The sequence below is a fragment of the Muscardinus avellanarius genome, assembly GCF_963383645.1.
Source record: "Muscardinus avellanarius genome assembly, chromosome: 6".
Taxonomy (NCBI): Eukaryota; Metazoa; Chordata; class Mammalia; order Rodentia; family Gliridae; genus Muscardinus; species Muscardinus avellanarius.
This window is the reverse complement of record NC_137791.1, coordinates 180,264-203,042: the sequence shown is the minus strand read 5'-3', so window position 1 is coordinate 203,042 and position 22,779 is coordinate 180,264. Positions and strand designations below refer to the sequence as shown.

Here is a 22,779-nt window from a genome sequence, read left to right as displayed (position 1 = left end):
GAGCTGAAGCACAGACAATCTCAGAAGCTTCTTTGTCAGAAGCCAGCGTTGTTAAGAGGGTGGTGGGAAGGGCGGGTTTTGTTTTTGTTTTTGTTCTTATTTTCCTATTGCTGGGGATGGAACCACCCTGTGCGGGCATACCAGGCGAGCACTCCACTGCTGAGCTGTACTCCCTGGTGCATGAGTCAACTGTATTTCTGTAGTATGACCTTGAAACATCTACCTAACTTTTTTCCCTCATTGTTTTAATACTTGTATTGGTGCATTATAGTCTCACTGAATAAATATTTAAATGTGATATTTTCATTATATAATATTACCTATATATGGAAGTTCACTATAATTCTGAAGCCAAGTGATTTGAGGAGGTTTTCACTAGAGACCATGTTCAAACGTTTATTAAATGAGCATCTTCCGCCGGGCGTGGTGGCGCACGCTTGTCATCCCAGCATTCGGGAGGCTGAGACTGGAGGGTCACGGTTCGCAGACAGCCTCAGCTACTTAGTGAGGCCCTATGCAACTCAGTGAGACCCGGTTTCAAAATAAAGAATAAAAAATAGGGCAGGGGGTGTAGCTCTGAGGTCGAATGCCCCTGGGTTCCATCTCCAGACCTGAAAAAAAAAAAAAAAAAAAGAGCATCTTCCTTGTATATAAACACTATATCTGTCACAACTAAATAGAAAGAAGCCGACATCCGGGAGCCCATGTTGCAGATCCCTCCTCTGCCCAGGCTGCTCCCTGGAGCTCCCAACGTCTGTATCCGTGGAAGTATTTAATTTCCCACACACGTGTTCTCATGAACATAACTACTGGGGAACCCAGTGTGTGTTACCCTTGCTTTGGTACTGCTAGCAGATAAGAACAGCTGTGGGGCTGCTGTGGTACTGGCTTCAGGTTCCCTGGACAGGAGTCTCCCTGAGCTCAGCTTAGGTCTCTCTTTTCTTCTCCCTCTATGTTTGTTTCTCTCAGTGTCATCCACTGTGTGAAGGTGTTTAGCCGATCTTCAGAGGTGTATGGGACGGGGTGGTATATGATAGATGTCCACAGAGTGGATTAAAATATTTAAAACTGATTCATTGTTTGGGAAAGTAAAACCATCGTTGATGGTCTTGAGCAATATTTCTTCAATTAAAAATTACAAGAGATAGCAGAAGAGCTATGGTTATAAAATACAGAACTTGTAGCTATCAAGGGCTTCTTCCTGACAAAGATCACCAGCCCCCTCCAGACAAGAGACAGTTCCCCTGCCACGAAGGAGCCTGTGCCAGAGTCTCAGGCACCAACGGCCTCGAGGCCACGAGAGCACACTGGCAGGGTCTGCGGGGATGTAATCTGATGTTGGCCGGGCGTGGGGGTACACCCTAGTGCCAGGGAGGCTGAGACAGGAGAATTGAAGTTTGATGGCAACTTTGGGAGACCTTGTTTCAAAATAAAAAATAAAAGGGTGGGGTGTGTCTTGGGCTGTTCTTACTTTAAACCTCCTCATTGGTCAGCTCCCAGGCAGGCAAACCTTTCTCTTCATAACTTGCTGGGACATTGCTTCGGGCCCTTAGTGGGGTAGGGTTAGGGCGGTGGGGACACTGCCTCATCCCTGTTCACTGGGACCTTCCCGGACACTTCTAGGAAGGAAACGAAGGGGGAGGAAAGGGAGAGGGTGCCACTGGACCTGGAGCCACACTTTCAAGGTAGTATGTGTTAGGAGAGGGGGCGTGACTGGGTGGAGGAGCGAGGACAGCCTGGAGGACGCACGGAGGAGGGGTGGGCAGCGTCCTGCGGACAGGCTGCCCCATCTCACCCTGCGTTGGTGGCAGCTTGGGAGCTGAGTTACAGGAGGAGCTGAGTTACTAGCTGCCTGGGCTGCTGACAGGGCGCCCTCCGTGTGGTGGCCTCAGGGGCCGGCCGCGGTGGGAGCCCAGGCCGTCTCCGTGGGCACCTCAGGCGCCTGCGCTGCCTGTGGCTGCCCACCCCTTTCCTTACATAACCCACAAGTCCACAGAGACTTAGGAGCCATCAGGGAAGCTGTTTTCTTGGCTATTACCTTAGTAAGCTTGTCAGTCCTCTGATTTCTGTGTTTTTGTTCATAAAATGGCCTTGTCTCTTGTTTATGCCCTCAAAATCTGTGTCTTTCTTAGAGGCACATACAGAGGTTTCCTCAGGGAAGCAGGGCCAGTGTAGTCCACCTCAAGAGTGAGAAGCTCTAGGGAAAGGCAAGAAATACACATTCAAGAAGAACCCAGACACCTGCAGAGCAAGCACTGAATTATATATTTAAACCATTAAAGGTTAAGTCATTTCAAGAAAAGTTTAGGTTTCTTAATTTTGTGATAGTAATAGCTTCTATTGGTTCCTTTATGTGTTAATAAGTTATATTAAATGAATCCAGCCTACTTATCTAGGTATTTATTACCCACTGATAAATTGCAGGCCACTTGGTTTAATTTGGGGTTGCATGCTGCCACCTACTGGGTCTGTGGTATAAAAACACCCTCCTGTGTTTAACTCTAGGTTCAGTGTTTAGCTTCTTTCTGTAACTTGCCACTTTCCTAAAGCAGAAAATCTGTGGCCAGAGTATGTTTTCAGTATCTCCTTAATAATATAGGTGCGGCAGCAAAGGCTCACAGCCCGCAGGCTGAAAAGGCCTCAGCTAGTCCTCCTGCGGTGCCCCGTCCTCCGGAGCAGCTGCCTCTGCAGGTGTGAATGCTAGATGGAAATGGCTCGTGCGCTGTGCGTGGGTGGGAGGGATTCCTTCTGCTCGTGCACGCCCTCGGTTACGTGTGTGCGTGGGAGGGATTCCTTCTGCTCGTGCACGCCCTCGGTTACGTGTGTGCGTGGGGAGGGATTCCTTCTGCTCGTGCACGCCCTCGGTTACGTGTGTGCGTGGGGAGGGATTCCTTCTGCTCGTGCACGCCCTCGGTTACGTGTGTGCGTGGGGAGGGATTCCTTCTGCTCGTGCACGCCCTCGGTTACGTGTGTGCGTGGGGAGGGATTCCTTCTGCTCGTGCACGCCCTCGGTTACGTGTGTGCGTGGGGAGGGATTCCTTCTGCTCGTGCACGCCCTCGGTTACGTGTGTGCGTGGGAGGGATTCCTTCTGCTCGTGCACGCCCTCGGTTACGTGTGTGCGTGGGGAGGGATTCCTTCTGCTCGTGCACGCCCTCGGTTACGTGTGTGCGTGGGGAGGGATTCCTTCTGCTCGTGCACGCCCTCGGTTACGTGTGTGCGTGGGTGGGATTCCTTCTGCTCGTGCACGCCCTCGGTTACGTGTGTGCGTGGGTGGGATTCCTTCTGCTCGTGCACGCCCTCGGTTACGTGTGTGCGTGGGGAGGGATTCCTTCTGCTCGTGCACGCCCTCGGTTACTTGTGTGTGTGCTCACTGTCTTTCTGGTAGTCCCACACAGACAGATGGTTACCTGAACTTGCTCTACAAATGTTAGAGTTACCTGTGAGAATGAAAACTAATAATACATGAACATATTAAAAATTAAAAAATTTTGCTGGGTGTGCTGGCGCACACTTGTAATTGCAGCATTCGGGAGGCTGAGACAGGAGGATCATGGTTCAAAGACAGCCTCAGCTACTACTTAGTAAGGCCCTTTGCAACTCAATGAGACCCTGTTTCTAAATAAAGAATAATAAATAGGACTGGGGCCGTAGCTTGGCAGTAGAATGCCCCACGTTTCATCCCCAGTACCAAAAAAATATATTCTTAGTGGCATTATGAAGGTATTGATGAGCCAGGTATGGTGGCACATACCTGTAATCCCAGTACTTGGAAGGCGGAGACAAGAGGAGCATAGGGTCTAGGCTAATCTCAGCAACTTAGTGAGACCCAGTTTCAAAATAAAATAGGGCTGGGGGTGTGCTCTGAGGCAGAATGACCCTGGATTCAATCTCCTGTAACACACACACACAAACACACACACATGCACGCACACACACGTGCACACACACGCACGCACACACACTCACACACACAGACTGATTGATACATCTTCATATCTACTTCTACTTCTTCATATTTACTTCTGTAAATAATCAAAGCTGTTTTGTTTTTTAATTATTGATATTATTTCATACAGAGTAAATTATATTTTTCTTGTGGTCCAAAATGGATCATTGCATTTATTATATATGCACTTCAAAAGAGATACATTTTATTCAGTTAAAATTTGAATAAAAATTAGTGTCTGTGACATCTGGCACACCCTTTTTAGTTCAGATATTTGAGGTTTGGGTTGCCTCTTCCCCATCTTCCCTCAGTATTGAGTATTTCCTGATATTTCATCAGTATTGAGTAGTGGGTTGTATAACTTCAAGCCACATAAACCATCCTGCTTTTCCACCTGGAAGAGAGGACAGAAGGACGGCGGGGGCCAGGCCAGAGGACGTGTCCTGCAGCACATTTGTAGGTCACATTCCACAAACCTGAAAATATCTCTGAAGTAAATATGATATAATGCCCTTGATAAGAGGAACAACTTAGGGCATTTTGGGGAAGTAATTTGCTTTTGTAACGACAGCGTTATTCCCGGAGGCTGAGCAGAGAAGAGAAGTGAGCTGCTGGTGAGCCCACGTGCACTCCCGCAGAGCAGGCATGGGCAAGAGTGCGGCTGGGAGCCCGGCCCCACGCCCCGAGTGAGGTGGGAGCAGTTAGAAAGCCTTGAACATCCTTCATTGCCACCTCCATTGCCCGGAGACCCTACTTACCTACCACCACCTGCTTGCAAAAGAGCGGAAACAAACCCACGTCCCTAGGAGCCTCATTGGCGTCCACGTGACTCCGGTGGTGGCCACACTTCCTTCCGGCTCTGCAAGTCTGAACCTGCCGGGCTGGGAGGGCTGGGGTTTCAGCAGCTAACATCAGTCACTTTAGTCTGGGTCTGCCTTTGAGCAAGCGGGGCAGTAAAGAGAGGCATGTTCCCCAGTTGCGTCTGCCTTGTCTGGCCAATTGCTATCATATTTCATTGCTGTGGACTCGGGGAATTGATGATGGTCTGAACTCTTTGAACATGAGAGGAGAGGAGCAAGGCTGGAAGAGGGAGTGTGGGCCGGGAGCCCCAGCCTGGCCTGGAGCGCGGGGCCCGGGCAGGGCACTGAGGGGCTGGTGGGAGACCTCAGGCGCCCTTGAGGTTCCTACTCCTTGCTCTCTGGACCCTGCTGAGAGTCCAGGGCCCAAGAACCTTTCAATTCATACCCGCTTCTCCCCAAGAACCTTTCAGCTCATACCTGCTTCTCATGCTGCCCGTCCACCCAGCGTGTCGCTCATTACCCCCAGCCAAAGCGAACACACACCAGCCACTTTGCGCCTTTCTGCCCAAAGGTTTGTATGAAAGAGCATGGTCTGCATCAGTGTGTGAAATTGTGTGTATGAAGAACATTTAAAGCCAACTCCTCACATGTTTAAATCTGCCTCGACTTTTAACCACTCCATCTTATCAATATATTTCAAAAGATAGATTCTCTTTTTTTTTTTTTTTTTTTTTTTTTTTTTTTTTTGCAGATCTGGGGATGGACCCAGGGGCATTCGACCTCCGAGCAACAGCCCCGGCCCTATTTTTCATTCTTTATTTTGAAACAGGGTCTCACCAAATAATGGAGTGCCTGCCTCACTTAAGTAGCTGAGGCTGTCCTCAAACCGTGATCCTCCAGTTTCAGGCTCCCAAATGCTGGGATTACAAGCGTGCGCCAGCATGCCCAGCTTAAACCTATCTGTTTGTGCGTTCTTTTGCAGTACTAGTAAGGGGACCTGAGAGGTATTTGGCCACTCTGCTAAATGCCTAGCCCTTAATTTTTAATTTTCAAAGTTTCAGCAAGTTCCTGAGGCTGACTTCAAACTTGAGATCCTTCTGCCTCAGCTGCCCAAGTCTCTGGGATCACAGGCGTGCACCAACACTGCACTGGGACCTCATTTCTGATACCTCAAATGTCTGAGCAGACCAAGAGCAGACCTGGGTTTTCTAAGGCTTTCACAGAAAATGGCCCGATGACCCCCCCACACCCCCCACATCTTACTGTTCAGGCCTTCACCAAAAAGCAGTCTGCTTTACTCACATATTTGTCTTAAAAATATTTAATTGAGAGCCAGGGATGGTGGTGCATGCTTGTAATCCCAGCATTTGGGAGACTGAAACCAGAGGATAGTGGTTTGAGGACAGCCTCAACTACTTAAGTGAGGCACTCTGTTATTTGGTGAGACCCTGTTTCAAAATAAAGAATGAATAATAGGGCAGGGGGTGTCGCTCGGAGGTCGAATGCCCCTGGGTTCCATCCCCAGACCCACACACACAAAAAAATGTGATTGACATGCCAAACAGAGCAGATATCAAAAAATGTTATCTGTAGGGAGGTTTATAAAAACAAGAAGGGTCTTCATGATTTCATTCTGAAAGCTGGAAACATTTTGAAAAACGTGCAGATTTCTAAGGCTGAGCTGCTTCATACTGGAGCTGTAAGTGGTGTGTAATTTCTTTAGATAGTTGCATTTTTGAAGAAATGTCTTATAAACTCTGAGGGAGCTATCTAAACAGAAAACTGCAGTGCAAACTGAAGCTTTCAAATTGGGCTCTAATAGACCTCGCAGAGTGCATGATACAAGGAACAGGTGTCAGCTGGCATGTGGGCACGCTTGTCATCCCAGCACCCGGGAGGCTGAGACCCGAGGATCGCGGTTCGTGGACAGCCCCAGCTACTTAGGCCCTCTGCAACTCAGTGAGACCCAGTTTCCAAATAAAGAATAAAAAAACAGAACAGAGGGTATAGCTCGGAGGTCAAATGCCTCTGGGTTCCATCCCCAGACCCGCCCCCCCCCCAAAAAAAGATACAAGGTGTTCAGGACATTGTTAAGTAAACAAAATCAAGTATTTATCATCATTATAGTTTCTCTTTCCACACATATAAGTAAATATGTGTATACACATAAGCATATATGTATACCTACTTGTGTATTTATAAATGAGACTTGGTCAGTTAATCTGTTTGGGTGTCACGGGCCGCACACGGTGCTGAGGTGAAGCTCCTTAACGAGGGCCGCCGGCTTCCAGACTTTCCTGTAACACCTGGGAGTCATGCAGCCAGGTGCTCACTCCATTGGCTTGCTCCTGGCAGGTTCCACTGTCCCTGGTGGACCACGGCGAGAGCGGGCCGGTGAGGTGCAACAGGTGCAAGGCCTACATGTGCCCCTTCATGCAGTTTGTGGAAGGCGGCCGGAGGTACCAGTGTGGATTCTGCAGCTGTGTGAATGATGGTGAGTGACCCCACTGGGCGCCCGTGGGCGCTTGTTTAAAACACGTCATACCTCTTAGGTGAGGACAACATGGATTTTTGTGTGTGTCTGGCAATACCATTTTCTTTATAATTTCCCTAGAAGGAAGATAAGTTGAACATGCTATTTTGGAAAGCAACAACTCTTTATGTAACTTCATGAGCTTCACATGGAAATTGTGGTATTTCTTCACAAAAGTAAATTCAAACTGGGCACAGTTACACATGCCCACATGAACTAACCCTAGTACTTGGGAGGCTGAAACAGGAGAATTGCAGGTTCAAGGCCAGCACTTGGTAATTTATCAAAGTCCTTTTTCAAAGCAAATAAAATAGGGTAGCTCAGTGGTGGGAATGTCCCTGGGTTTGATCCCCAGGACCACGATAACAAAACAGAACCCCTCAGAGGTAGGGGGTGAATTTCTCAGTCTCCTTCCGCAAAGCTCCTGCTAGAGATGAAGGAGATTTTGCCTCTTGTGTTTTAGAGATTTCTCCTTTGTCATCCCTCGGGGTTATTCTTGAATATAAGTTCGTGATACCTGGGGAAAGCCCAGGTATGACACCCGGGTTCCCCCTCTAATATAAACATCGATTGTTGGAGGAAGAGATAACATTGCTATGAGGTGCTTTCCCATGGTCATTATGGCTCAGTGGGAAGCCACTCCGACACTGAGCTACATCCTCAGCCCTTTTCATTTGTTAAGATGGGGTGTCGCTAAGTTACCCAGGCCATTCTCATGCCTCAGCCTCCTGGGAGCTGGGATTACAGCTATATACATGTGCCCAACTAAAATTAACTTTGAAAGGAAAAGTTTTCATATTCCAAGTAGGCGAGTGATTGAGAGCACACCCTAGGTCCTGCCGTGGAGAAGTGCCCGCGCCCTAGGACAGCAAGCCAGGCCCCTCCTCAGCGTGGTACACCAGCTCTTCCAGCCCTGCCGGATCACCCGCTTTGGCGGAGGCTAGCAGCTTCCACTTCCACAATCTAAATTCAAGGATCCACATGTAAATATGAACATTATAAAGTTTTTTTAAAAAATGACTAGTGCTGGACGTGATGGTGCACACTTGTAATCCCAGTACATGGGAGGCTGAGACAGGAGGATACCTGAGCCACTTACTGAGGCCCTCTGCAACTCAATGAGACACTGTTCTAATATAAAGAATAAAAATAGCTGGGCCTATAACTCAGGTGGAATGCCCTTGGGTTCCATCCCCAGCACCACACACACAAAAAGGCTAGCCACAGAGAAAGTCAAGCTTCCAGAATTTTTTTTAAAAGTCCAGCCTTAGAAAACAGTTTTGTAATTCTCATGCTGATTCACAACTAAAATAAGAGATATGAGTTGTTCGTTTTAAAACAAAAGGAATGACTGTGGTTTTCACAAGTGGAGATGCTGCTCTTTGCCAAATGGTGGCTAGCTGTCCTGAGCTGCTGTTGGCCATGACTCAGGCTGCCCACAGTCTGGGGCCGCAGGAGTGCTCCCCGCAGGCACCAGGCCTTATTTGTGCAAGCCGCAGTGTGGCTCCTGACCGCTGTGTGCTGCTGGACATCGTCCAGGTCTCTGCCAGAACTAACCCTCTGAGACTTTGATCAAGCTAGACTCCTTCAGCCCGAAGTCTTAGTGGTGTGATCTTTCCCTAATACAGTAATCCTCTGTACCTCAGCCGAGACACTGAGCTTTGGATGCAGGCTCCACAGCCAAAGACATTCTTAGTTATAAGTGTAATAGATATTGTAATTAATACAGTAGTCCAAACAACAGTGTTTACCTCTAATAGGCATATTGAAATTCCTAATAGAAAACCCACCAAGTGCTGTGTGCATGTATCTTACTCTCACTGTGAACTACATTATGGTTAGGGGTCAAAACGCCAGTATTTTAGCCAGGCAGAGTGGCACACACTTGTAATCCCTGCACTTAGGAGGCGGAGACAGGAGGATCACGCAGGTTCGATGCCAGCCGTGCTGGCTTAAGAGACCCTGTTTCTAAATAAAAAAGTATAAAAATAGGTCTGGGAGTGTAGCCCGGAGGTAGAAGGGTTTCCAGGAACCCCAGTACCACCAAAAACAAAAACAAGCCAGTATTTTATCTTGTTTCTCTAGGATGGTCCAAACTATATATGTTCTTTATCATTAATAACTTGTAGGAAAGTCAAGAGGATTTTCAATAAACCCCCAAACTTTCCAAAACTGCCTTTAAAAGTATATTTAGAATATACTACATTCCAGCTACAAAACACTTTTTTCTATGCTCCTTTCCTCCCATATAATATATTTTGAGGGTCTATTAAATCATCCATGTTTATTAAAACAGAAGATTCTCCTTCCTGTTTTGTTTCTGTTAGTTCCACCATCCTATTTCCAACATCTGGACCACATTGGGAGAAGACTGGACCACTGGGAGAAGCCTGAGCTCTCTCTGGGCTCCTATGAATACGTGGCTACTCTGGACTACTGCAGGGTAGGTGCTCCCGCGGCCTTGAGTGTTTGAATGTTTGTGTCAAATTCCAGCGAATAATGTTCATATGTGAAGAACCGGCTCCTGACTCAGGACGAAGGCGCTTCAGTGGTGCCGGGTAGGGAGTGTGCAGTGCCTGGACACTGGTCTAGGCTCCCAGGCCTTAGCGTGATGAGTTGCCCAGCCATCTACCCAAGCATCTGTCCTCAGAACACTGTGCCAGGGACAGAAGCTAGGGTGTGTGTGTGTGTGTGTGTGTGTGTGTGTGTGTGTGTGTGTTACTGGGGATGGAGCCCAGGGACATTCTACCTCTGGCTAAACCCCAGGCCTATTTTATTTCTTATTTTGGAACAGGTTCTCACTAGGTTGCAGAGGGCCTCACTAAGTTTCTGAGACTGGCTGCAAACTTAGGATCCTCCTGTCTCAGCCCCCACATACTGGCCTTACAGGCGTGGCCAGACCCCCCATGCAGCAGCAGTGTGAGCCCCCGCCTCGTGTGTCCCACCGCAGCCAAGGCTGTGGCAGCGTGGCCCGCAGAGTTGTGGACATGCCCCCTCATTTCTCCACTCCACTGCCGCCACGTGGCCTGGAAGCTCCGCCTGGGTTTCCTGGCTCTAAATGTAACCATAAGACTCTGCCTACCTTCCACAAACCTCCTTTTTATTTCCTAAAAATTTAAGTTAAAAATTAAGCTTTCCTTATAAAGCTAACCCTAACTGATGGACCCCAAGCCACCCTCAGTTGTCTCTTCCACTGTGCAAAGCTGTCAGCTCATGCTCTGAACTCCTCAGCCCCTCTGGAGCTGTTTAGAAATGTTTTCAGAGGGAGCCCCTCTCTGGCCTCTGAGCACCTCTGTACACTCCCTGCAGGTGCCCAGCCAAGGCCCTGACTGTGCACAGCACACTCCACAGCAGTAGCCATTCACGACGACTTCTGGTTTTTCAGAGTGTGGTCTCTGTCCCTGGCCTCGCATCTCCCGGTGGGCTACATCTCTCATGTCTGCCCCATCGTGGTGCCCCGGCCTGCTCTCGTCCTGGTCTCTGGCATTTCCTGCTGCGCTCAAGTGTGCGCGTGGAGCGGCTTTCCTAGCTGAATGGCTCTTCAGCTCCTTTCAATTAACATACCCTATCCACTTATTTTAGTGCTTGATATAATTTTCATATCATGTTATATAGACCCAGTTAATGCTTTACCAGTGTAAAACAGTTGGACATACTCAGGGAAATAGGAAACATTTTTTGTACAAATGCTGCATTTCAGGCAAGAAGCATGTCCTGAAGTACAAGCACATTGGCCAGTTATTTATTTCTTCCTGCTGTTGACTGGAGGGAAATCACTTGGCAAAACGTAAACATTTGATATTCTACTTAAATGCAATGTGGCCATCGTAGCCGGCACTGGAAAATTTATTCACTGATCTCTGCAACCACAGCATAAATCTAATCATGTTCTGAGTTTCCAGTTCTCTGCCCAGAAGGCTACATTATCTTGATTTTATGCTTTTTTAGTAGAAACTTAGGCAGAGAGTCAATCTGTTTCTGGGAACAAAAGTCTTAGTATCTTCAAAGTCTGTTGTCTGGAAATATATCAAAAGTTTACTTCATGGGAAATCTCACCCAGCAAGTAAGAAACCAAATAAAAGTTGTACATTTTGAAGTTTTTTAATAAGTTTAATCTTCTTTCTATTTTTCCAACTAGGGTAGTATGCTATAAAGATCTTTAAATTTTATATAACTTAAAATGTAAATGAAGTAGAAATGAGCTGACCTAGGGATTTGGGCGATAAAAAGAGCTTCTTTAATTTGAACATGTGTGTTTTAAACACCGTACACATACGGAAGAACTATAATTCCCCATCCGTGCTCGTTGATCTTAATGTCAAAATCAACTGTAGCAAATACCGTTTGTTGGACACCTACTAAGCGAGAGGGCCTGTGCTGAGTACTTCCTGCTCGTGTTTCCAGTCTTCACAGTGGCCCAGGGTGGTAAGCACCACCCTCACTTGAGGGAACTGAGGCTTAAGGAGTGCAAGAGCGGCCTGGGCCACCCGCTGGGCAGTGACCGGCCAGTCAGAGTCCCTGCCGGTACCCACAGGCCAGTGCCCTGTCAGTATGCTGGGGTGTGTAGGAGGGCTTTACAAAACCCTGCAGTTGCCCTGGGGGACGTCCTTGGCTCGTGTTTTCTGTGCATTTCTTGTAGGAATCCTGATAGAGCAGGAGTGAAGCCATCATAAATCCTAGTGTGCGTGTCTGAGGTGCTGACGGGCCCTTTCTGGGAGCTGTGCTGTAGTTCACTATAACATGAGTCTGGAGCTTGGGAAGGAACTTGGGTAACTGTAGGGAGGAGGGGATCCTTTGCACAGAGATGAGAAAGTAGAAAAGCAACAGCCAGGGAAGTGGAGAGGAAGCCTGGCCTGGCATGGGCCAGGAGAGCGCTAGGCGGGACCCCAGAGGTAGAGGTCTGAGCTGGATCTGACTTCAGTCGCTGTCCTGCAGTTGCAGTCTGGGGATCAGTGCCCTCTAAGAGCCCCATTGTAGTCGGAGGCACGGAACCGGAGCTGCATGGAGAGCGTGCGTGCTGAGCTGGACTGTGCAGAGTGAGCGGGATCCGTCGTGAGGGATTGGCAAGGAAGCTCTGCAGAAGTGGACAGGAGAGCCCGCTGCTAGACAGTATAATGCAGCCCAACTCAGGTCATATCTAGGGAAATTAACGGCTTCCTTTATCTTTTTTGGCATAAGACTGTTCTAGAAGATGAATTGATTCCATAGATGTTAGATCCTAAACATTAAATGAAACATCTTGATGACCTTCCAGTTTCTAGTGAGTGACTAAATTTGATTACAAAATGTATTTACTTTATTATTATATCTGTTGGTGTGATTTGTGTGCTTCTTGCAGAATAACAAACCCCCCAACCCGCCAGCCTTCATCTTCATGATTGACGTCTCCTACAGCAACATGAAGAACGGGCTCGTCAAGCTCATATGCGAAGAACTAAAGACGGTGCTGGAAAACCTTCCAAAGTAAGGGCTGCTGCTCTTCTGTGACGTACACGGCATTCTGGACTAGTAACGGCTAGGACATAAGTGCTGAGTGTCCAGTTGGCATCTCTTGCTGATGAGGACATTGGGTAATTAGTTATAAATCACCAGCACCATTCTTTTGAGTCTTTAAAGCGTCAGAGTGGTCTTTTTAACAAAGCTAAAGAAACAAGTTGATAAAGAAATAATGCTAGGATGAAAGACATTCAAAATGCATTATAGATTAGATAATATGGAGAACCCCAGGGTGGAGGAGAGAGAGTGTATGTGCATACGCATGCATGCTGGGGGGCACTGGGCAGCTGTGGGAAACTGTGTGCTTTCCACGGCACTGACTTTCCAGTGGAAACAAAGCGCTGGGCACCACAGAGTTCTAAGGAGAGAGAACTGAGTTGCTGTTTTGTTACCGATGGCAGATATCCTTGTGCCCAGCAGCACCCGGTCTGTCCCCTGGCGCCTGTCACAGTTGCTACAAGCGCCTCTCTCTGCCCTTGCAAAGGGCCAGTGCACACAGAAAGCTAGAAACTAAGCCTGGCAGCAACAGATGAGCATAGTCCCGTCCTGCCATCACCCGGGCAGAAGACTTCTCAACAGGCTGCCCACATGCTACTTGCTGTCATACAAAGAAGTAAACCAAGCTGATAGCAGTCTTACCATAGGAGGGATAGAGTTGCACAGACACAGCCCCAAATAAATCTAGGTGGGGACAAAACAGCCAAGCTTGTTTTGAAAGACAAAGGGCAGGAAGAAGCAAGCAGGAGAGGTTCCAGGAGAGGTTCACAGGGCCCGTCTCTGGCAGGCCCTTTACCTTCCCTCCTGTCTCCTTCTAACACTTATATCAGAGCTATTTATAATTGTCTTAATGTACAGACCGGTTATTAGGCGGGAACTAGAATCTAGACGGGCAGGAAAATGCCACCCGTCATAGGGGAGGACGGGGTAGGAAGGCAGGACAGGCCCAGGCGCTGTCTGAAGCTGGCGCTGGCCCTGCCCACGCCTCAGCCTCCTCCCACAGCACCCTATCTGCAGAGGGGCTGGGGGCTCAGGGTTGCCATCAGCCCTCGATGCCCGCACGCCTGTGTTTTCTACCCTAGAATGGGCTGGAAGGCATGCTGGACTTTCCAGGAGCCTTTTTGTTTTTATCTGTGATGCTGAAGTTATGATCCTCTCCAGGATGGTTTGGAAAAGCACTGGAGATGTTTACAAAACACCGAGGTGACTCTTGTTGTGAAGGAAGGGCCAGAGCAGGGAGGCTGAGGCCCAGGACAGGCGGGAGTCCCCGACGTGTGGCCACAGGAGCCTCGGGGGCTGGACTTGGAGCCGGTTAGTCTGAGAGAACTAACTCCCGTTTCTGGAAATGCCCCTCTGGGCTATCGCTGATCCCTGAGGCCCCCCCCCCCCAGTGCAGTGGGGAGGTGATGCCCTCTGCCCTGATGGAACTGAGCCCACACTCCTTCCTCAGATGGCAGGTGAGGCTTTGGCAGAGGGACGGAGGAAGAGGACAGAGGGGTATGCTGGTTATTCTCTGCCCCATCCAGTCTCTCTCTTGAAAGTGTTTTTCAAGCCAACTGCCTTTCCTTCCTTCATCTTTTAAAACAAAGCTGGTGTTTCTCGCCCACACTTATTTGTGGCTGTGCATAGCTGTATTTTTATGGCAAGCTCACCCCATCCGTTCGATTTGCTTCTTGTTCTACAGCAAGTGACCTGCCCAGTGGCCGCCTTAAAGCACCTGAAGTCTCAACTGATGTCTTAGGTGTGTTCATCCCTTAGCCAATCTTTTGAAGGGAAAGCCTCGTCTTCTCTATCTAACTTTGAATGTGTGTCTTTGGCCTTGTGAAGTTGCCAGACTTGTCCAGCTTTTCCAGCACAGGAAGGAGGAACTGAGAAGCTTCACCTATAGTTCGGGTCAGGTTCCTGGTGGCTCTGAGCTGTAGATAGTTGGCTTGTTTTTAGTGATGATGATGTTTGAAATGTGTGGCTTTGGGTTTCCTGGTTCACCTGACAGCTGATGTCTTCGTGTTGTTCTGCCAGACTCGTTCTATCACAACAAGGGGCAAAGATGAGAAAGCTGGTCACTGGAAAGCACAGGGCAGAGCCCCATATAACCAGGAAGCCTGCACGTCACTGTGTGGCGAGAGGCAGAGACTTGGCTCCTCCTGTGGTAGAACCTAACGAGGTGGTCAACGAGGCGGTCACAATGGTGAAGAGAATTTTTAGGGCCATTTTTTGTTTCTCAAACAAATTTTTTTTTTTTTTTTTTTTTTTTTGCGGGTCTGGGGATGGACCCTAGGGGCATTCTACCTCCAAGCGACACCCCTGGCCCTAGTTTTTTAGTCTTTATTTTATTTTATTTTTATTTTTGTGGTACTGGGGACGGAACCCAGGGGCATTCTACCTCTGAGCGACATCCCCAGCCCTATTTTTTATTCTATTTTGAAACAGTGTCATACTGAGTTGCAAAGGGCCTCACTAAGTAGTAGCTGAGGCTGTCCTCGAACTGTGATCCTCCTGTCTCAGCCTCCCAAATGCTGGGATTACAAATGTCACCACCACGCCCAGCTTCAAACAAATGTTTAAAGAAACATATTTCCATGGAATGTGAAACATCTGTTCCATCCGGTAGTATTCTCAGGCTACAGTATCCTCATGGCTATAACCCAAAGGAAAACTCGTTTGCTCATGGTTAGAGATTTTGAGTTCAATCCAGTGTGGCCAGCGTCCACGGATCTCAGGGCTCCTGGCAGCGGGAAGAGAAGAGAGGGGACACAGACTGTTCCTCACAGCATGGAGGTGAGAGGCGAGAGAGAGAGGAGGAGGAACCAGATACACTCCCAAGGCCACAGCCCCCAGAACCCACCTCCCAGACACACCCAGAGGAATCCATTAGGTGGATTTACTCACTGCTGAGATGACCACCCTCGTGACTAAGCTCTATCCCCCTGGACACTAGTAGATGATATCGTCAGGGGACCTTCTATGTCTAGCTGTAATGTATCCTGTGGAAAACACACTTCCTGACTTTCAAACAGAAACCTCCGTTCTAAACTCACGGAGGACCCCACATGCTTCTTTGTCACAGGGAAGAGCATGAAGAGGTGTCCGCGGTCCGAGTGGGCTTCGTCACCTACCACCGAGTCCTGCACTTCTTCAACGTGAAGGGCAACTTGGCCCAGCCCCAGATGATGGTGGTCACCGATGTGGGTGAGGTCTTTGTCCCTCTGCTGGACGGCTTCCTCGTCAACTACCACGAGTCGCAGTCTGTGATCCACAAGTAAATGTCTCCTAATACAGTTTAGTGTCTAGCTTCATAATCAAATGCAATTGAATGTCTGTTTTCGGATTGTTTGTTTTACAGCACTGAGGATGAGACCCAAGGCCATTCTACCTCCAAACTACATCCCCAGACCTATTTTTTTATTCTTTATTTTGAAACAAGGTCTCAGTAAATAACTGAGGCTGTCTGCGATCCTCTTGTCTCAGCCTCCCAAGTACTGGCATTACAAGCATGCACCACCATGCCTTACTGAGACATTTTTTTAGAAAAAGTGTGTGTGTGTGTGTGTGTGTGTGTGTGTGTGTGTGTGTGTAGCTGGAATTGTAGCTCAAAGATAGAATGCCCCTGGGTTCAATCCTCAATACCAAAAAAAAAAAAAAAAAAAAAGATACAGTGGATGTGGTAGCACACATTTGTAATGCCAACTACTTAGGAAGCTGAGGCAGGATGATCACAAGTCCAAGGCTAGCTTGGTCAACTTATTGAAACCCTGTCTCAAAATAAAGGGCTTAAAAAAAAAAAAGGCCGGAAATATGGCTCAGTGCTTAACTATCATGTGCAAAGGCTTGGGTTCAATCCCCAGTACTAAAAACAAACAAACAAAACAGAAAAGCTTCTGTTTCAAGAATTTATGATCTCAGAGATCAGTAGTATGGTGAATAAAAATATCTATAAAGAGGCTAATGTCCCATCTAAGTCATGGGTTTGTCCCAACCAAGCTAAGATATGGTGCCCTAGGAAGGCATGATATCCACTCAGTAGTTCACCCTTAGTGTGGGTCATAACATAATCGCCTTGTAGGTCCAGGCTGGAAACGCCAGTGATTTACGTTTGAAGTTCATGACAATATGCTAAACATTGGTACCTCTTGTTCCTTAGCTTATTGGACCAGATTCCAGAGATGTTTGCAGACTCCAATGAAAGTGAGACCATCTTTGCCCCAGTGGTCCAAGCTGGCATGGAAGCACTAAAGGTGAGAAGAAGCCACCGCTGCTCGCTCACAAAGACTGGCAAGTAGACAGACAGAAAAACAGTAGTAATGAAGGAGGAGGCTCCATGTATGAGAGGAAGCATAGTCGTCCTGAAGCCCACAGTCTGCTGGAGACTATTCTGAACCACCCTGGGCTCTCGGGTTTAATGGCCAGGACTGGGAGGCCTCCCACTGCCGCTTGCACTAGTGCTGTTCCAGCCAAGCGACCGACCACGCAGGACTTCCAGCTTGGTTTCTCCCTTTGCTCTTAAGTGAAGTGTGTGTGTGTGTGTGTGTGTGTGTGTGTAGTGTGTGTGTGTGTGTGTGTGTAGTGTGGTGTGGGGGGGCACTGGGGAATGAATTCATGGGCATTCTACTGCTAAGTTATGCCCCCAGGCCTTTTTATTGTTTTCTTTTTAAATAGGGTCTTGCTAGGTTGCTAAAAATCTCACTATGTTGCTGGTGCTGGTCTGGAACCTGTGATCCTCCTGTCTCAGCCTCCCAAGTACTGGGATTACAGGAGTGCACCACCACATCCGTCCATGTGATCAGTCTTAAAGTTAGTCATCATCTAAAATTTGAGATGGGAGAAATATTCCTATCCCACGCTTCCTTTCCAAGGGGTTTTAAAACGTATAAGCACAGGGCCCTGGGACATCAGTGACCGGGAAGGGGTCACTGATGAGACAGAAGCGGGTGAGAGGTAGACCACACATCCAGCTGGGAAGCTGAGTCCAAATCCCCCTCGTCATTTCTAGTAATAAAGACAGGAAACCTAAGAAGCAAAACAATTTGGACTCGCTTACTCAAATCATTACCTCAGCTCCAGAGTCAAATCTCTTTGGCCCTAACATCCCAAAGTTAGTCTTTCAATTTTATTATTAAAATTAAGTTTCAGCCGGGCGTGGTGGTGCTTGCTTGTAATCCCCGCGCTTGGGAGGCTGAGACAGGAGGATCGTGCAGGTTTGAAGCCAGCCTCAGCTGGCTTAAGAGACCCTGTCTCCAAATAAAATATAAAATAGGTCTGAGAGTGTAGCCCAGAGGTAGAGGACCCCTAGGTTCCATCCCCAGTACCACCAAAAAAATAAATAAAAATAATAATAAAATTAAGTTTCAATTAACTTTTAAGGTAAAATGGCTAGCAATAGCAATAACAGGACACCTAAGCAAGAGCAGGAGTCGAGAAGTGAGTTTATGAACTGCTGCCATGTAATTCTGTCTGGTTTCTATTTCGAGTTGTTGTTAGGCAGAGAGCTAACAGGTCTGAGAGCTTGCATCGCCATGTTGAGAGGCCTCTCCCTTTGTTCGCTCTTTCTTTCCGTCAGTAAGATCTAGAGACGCCTCTGTTGTGGCAGGTAACAGGGCCCTGGCTGCTCCTCCTCACGGTGTGGCAGAGGGGACGGAGCTGCGCTACAAAGCATAATGTCTGTGGCTGACATCAAAAGGGTGAGCAGGGGATGGGAACGAATAGCTTAGCAAAGCCCGGGAGCCCAGGGCAGGGATGAGGCGCTCAAATGGACAGAGCACACAAATCAGAGCACGTCAGAGTGGAGCTTTTCTTATGGTGTATCTATGAAGATATTTCAGAACCGACTCCCCTCTGAGTGTCAGGGCTCCTTTCTATCAGAGAGATGCCAAGTAAAGGCCATATACAGTCAGTGGTAATAAACCTAAAGCAAATAGGGGAGACAAAAACTAATAAGAAACACATGCCACTTGTCTCAGAGATGAATAAGGCCTCTTTGAAAAGCTCTTTTGCTTTTGCATACTTTCTTTACAGTCACCCAACTGTCCAGTTAAGGGATATACTATTTTCTGTTGTGAATGTTTCCATGCCTGCAGCATCTCATACTAGACGATCTTTTAAACTCTGCACGTTGCCGGGCACGATGCGGGTGGCAGTGGGCCTGATGTCAACCAAAGAGCCAGCACCCCCCTCCCAGGGGGCAGCAGAGTGTGAGTTGTGGTGGAGCATCAGGGCTCCAGGACAGTTTTTGTCTGAAGAGCAGAGTCGGAAGGCAGAGAAAGCCGGCCACGATGGCCGCATGTCAGGAGGCGCCTGCGCTGCCTGCTCAGCCGCAGCCTCCTCCCATCCAAGGCCCAGCATCCTTCCTCCGCTTCTGTGACTCCTCCAGTTGGCACAGCCAAGTTGCTCAAAACATAACAAATTTGGTAGGGATATAAAGGCATATAATGCTATAGAGCTTTTTCTTGCTTAAATTCTCTGCCCAGAAAAGATTTTATAAGTACATGATTAATGAAATTATGAATCTAAATCTAATAGTGACTACATTTTGTGGTTTTTGCCATACTGAACTTTATGCTTTTTTTTTTTTTTTTTTTTTTTTTGGTGGTACTGGGGTTCCTGGAAACCCTTCTACCTCCGTGCTACACTCCCAGACCTATTTTCCTATTTTATACTTTTTATTTGGAAACAGGGTCTCTTGAGCCAGCAAGGCTGGCTTCTAAACTGTGTGATCCTCCTGTCTCCGCCTCCCAACCGCGGGAATTACAAGCTTGCGTCACCAGGCCCAGTGAACTTTATGCTTTTAGTGGCCTGTAAGTTTTTCCTTCAGTTTGACTGCACAGGCCATTTAACAAGTGTATTTAATCATGACTGACACCCTTACTAAATGATGGCATTCTCCCAGCATTTGCATAGTTCATATTTCTCCTACTCAAATATTAGATATCTGAAGCATAGAGGAGTTAAATCATTTCCTTAGTGTCACTCAGCTGATGAAAGGCTGGACTGCAGCCTTCAGGCAGGAATGAGGACCCGAGCTTCACCCCCATGGTGCCGAAGTCCAGTGCGTCAGGATCAGAGGCTACCTAGGTGGAAACAGGAGTGTGTGTGTGTGTGTGTGTGTGTGTGGTGTGTGTGCTGGTGAAGGAACCCAGGGGCATCCTACCTCTGAGCTACACCCCTTGCCCTATTTTTTATTAGGCTGGCCACAAACTTGTGATCCTTCTGTTTCAGTCTCCCAAGTACTGGGATGACCAGCATGCAATACCACACCTGGCCACAAGAATTTTTTATAGCAAATTCCTTAGGGGAGTCAGTTGGGAAAGGAAAGAAAAGTTGGTTTTTTTTAAAGTGTTATACCTTTTCTTCTATTTAAATGTTTTAGACATTTTTACTCTAAGGGATTCATTGTGGTCATCTCACGCAAAGAAAGTAGAGAAAGTAGAAAATGACGGAATTCAGAGTGCTAAGCCCGCTAAGTGGTACCCGGCAGTGACCCGCCCGCCCTCGCCCCCTCTGGTGCAGTTGGCTCTGAGGACCTACCTTGTGGGGCACGTGCAGCAGTCAGCTCAGCTTGCAGGCTTAAGCCCACTTCCCGCAGAGAGCAGCTGTGACCCCACCCCTTGCATCAGGTCACACTGATGGCACGGACACACCATGGCATCAGGTCGTTTGCGAGGGACACACCGGGACAGGGTTGGCCTTGAGCTCGCTCAGTCTCGCTTTAAGGGACCTGTTCCCTCAGCTAAGCACCTTACTGTCAGTATCAAATAATTAAAAGTACATCTCACACCTGAGCCCCACACAGCCCAGCACCGACTTAGCACAGCTTTCTCCACCCACAGCTTCAGGCAGGAAAGGGGGACAGATGCTCCAAGCTAGAGAAGCCAAACACAGTGCAGATACAGAGGCAGTGAGGCACACGGTGTGTCCTAGAGAATCAAGAAAGGCAAGACTGAAATGTCCAGTGCAGGGGCAAGCGAGGAGGCCTGGGCTGGGAAGCAGCCTGTCTACCTGCAGAGGAAGTGGCCAAGGCTAGGCGTGGTTCTCCCACCCTGAGACGCAACAGTGGAGCTGCTGCACGAGGCTGCCGCGGGCTCCAGGAGAGGCTTATGGAGATGGGCACAGCCGCTGTTGGCAGCAGTTCCTCCCAGCTTCCTGCCCTTCCTGCTCCGCCCAGATCAAGGGCAGTGGGCTTCTCCTATGCCAGAAAGCCCCAGGGGCTCCAAAAGAGCCAAGCGCCTGGCAGGACTGTGGCCAGGCTCAGGCACCGCGGGGCTGTGCAGCGCAGCTAGAGGGAAGCCAGTCAGACGAGGGTCAAGAAGCCCTGCATCTCCCTTAGACCAGCTGTAATTGATCTGTGCACTAAAGGCTCGAGGCAGCACTCCTCTGGCACTGTGACCCTGGGATCTGCCCTCTGTTCTGCTGTCTGGTTTTATAGTGTGGGACTCGTGGGGTCCTGAAAGTCTAAATGTAGGTGGGCTGGAGGAAAACGTGTGTATCGTCTCAGTAGCTTTCAAAGCATCATGCCACACGGACCAGCACTCAGATACCAACTTTCATTCCAGACATGTAGCGTTAGGCTTCGCCTTGGTAAGCCTCAGTTTCCCAGGGTGTGAAGTGAGAGAATTGGTACCTGCCCAAGGACATGAAGGATGCCTTGCAGATGGTGTGAGATGACCACAGTGAGTCCCTTAGAGTAAGGCCTGCCCCACAGGCAACTCCTATCCCTTCTGTTTTAGGCCGCGGAATGCCCGGGGAAGCTGTTCATCTTCCATTCCTCCCTGCCGACGGCGGAAGCACCAGGGAAGCTCAAAAACAGAGAGGACAGAAAGCTGGTCAACACAGACAAAGAGAAGGTGCTTTATTACTGTGTCATTCCTGGAGATGCCTTAGCCTGTATGAGCGGCAGAGGAAGAGTCAGTGTGTCTTTTTTTGAAGGAAAGGGGAAAAGCTAAGCTCACTGTGAGCTTCATCTAAGTATCTGTGTTAGAATTAGAGCCCAGCCTTTCTCTGGTGCCCTCAGCTGAGCCTGAGTGGGGAGGCCGTGGGGGAAGGGAGCCGTGTGCAGGATGCAAGCAGGAGATAATGGAAAGGTGGAGCTGTGTGCAGTTCCCAGCACCCCCCCACACACACACGTGTAAATGGAATGCCTACAAATACATCTGTAGCCTGATATCTCCCTGGAAAAAACACATTTTCCATTTTATAATTTCAATAATAATTAAGCAGAAACACAGATTTTAAGTATTTCCTTTTCCCTTCCTGGCACCTTTGTTTTCAGGTCCTTTTCCAGCCCCAGAGCAATGTCTACGACGCTCTGGCCAAGGACTGTGTGACCCACGGCTGTTCCGTGACACTCTTCCTCTTCCCCAGTCAGTATGTGGACCTGGCCTCCCTGGGCCTTGTCCCCCAGCTCACTGGAGGGACACTCTACAAGTACAGCAATTTCCAGGTGAGACGACAGCCCTTGGTCCTGCTCCATTTACTCCTATTTTAATTTGTACCTTAGCTCATGGGTTAAGAAAGCTGTGTCCTTTGTGGGCAGCTGGCAATGTGAATGTCTTCCATTCAATAGTATTATAAGAGAGAAAGGTACAAATAAGGGCAAGAACTCGCAGGGAGTAGTTGGATGGGCCTGGGTCATCAGCTCCCTGCCTGTCTCCCCCTCCATGCCTTGGGGCTGGGAGATGAAGGGGGGTCTGCCTCTCTCCCACTGAACCCGTGAGAACTGCCCGGCACCTCACTGACCAGGCTGGACAGCACTGTGGCCGCTGGCACCGGCCAGTGTGTTTCCTCCTCTGAGTACCCAGCATGGCACTGTGCACAGAAGCATATGGCATTAGTGTTGTTTAGTCATGGCTTGTGAATAGCCGCTGAGATGCAGCACTGGCTGAGTGGTTAGCAAGGCCAGGAGAGGGGAATTCCACTGCTCAGCAGGAGCTGGGCTGCGTCTCCCCAAAGCCCAGTGTGGTCAGACTAAGGTCCTGGGGCGGAGTCTTTCCTTGGCAATCTCCTGGGTAGGGAC

General features: G+C 48.6%; 1 protein-coding gene across 3 annotated transcripts in view; it reads left to right on the top strand.

Annotated features, from left to right (window-relative positions):
• SEC24D (SEC24 homolog D, COPII coat complex component) overlaps positions 1-22,779 on the top strand; it is a gene marked incomplete at both ends in the record, with an annotated part of 66,919 nt that overhangs the window by 31,292 nt on the left and 12,848 nt on the right. For all 3 annotated transcript variants that reach the window (XM_080697619.1, XM_080697618.1, XM_080697617.1), the window contains 7 exons: positions 7,103-7,241; positions 9,608-9,723; positions 12,619-12,743; positions 15,841-16,032; positions 16,915-17,008; positions 21,494-21,610; positions 22,036-22,206. In XM_080697619.1, coding sequence (XP_080553745.1) covers positions 7,103-7,241; positions 9,608-9,723; positions 12,619-12,743; positions 15,841-16,032; positions 16,915-17,008; positions 21,494-21,610; positions 22,036-22,206 — 954 coding nt within the window. The remainder of the gene's footprint in view (positions 1-7,102; positions 7,242-9,607; positions 9,724-12,618; positions 12,744-15,840; positions 16,033-16,914; positions 17,009-21,493; positions 21,611-22,035; positions 22,207-22,779) is intronic.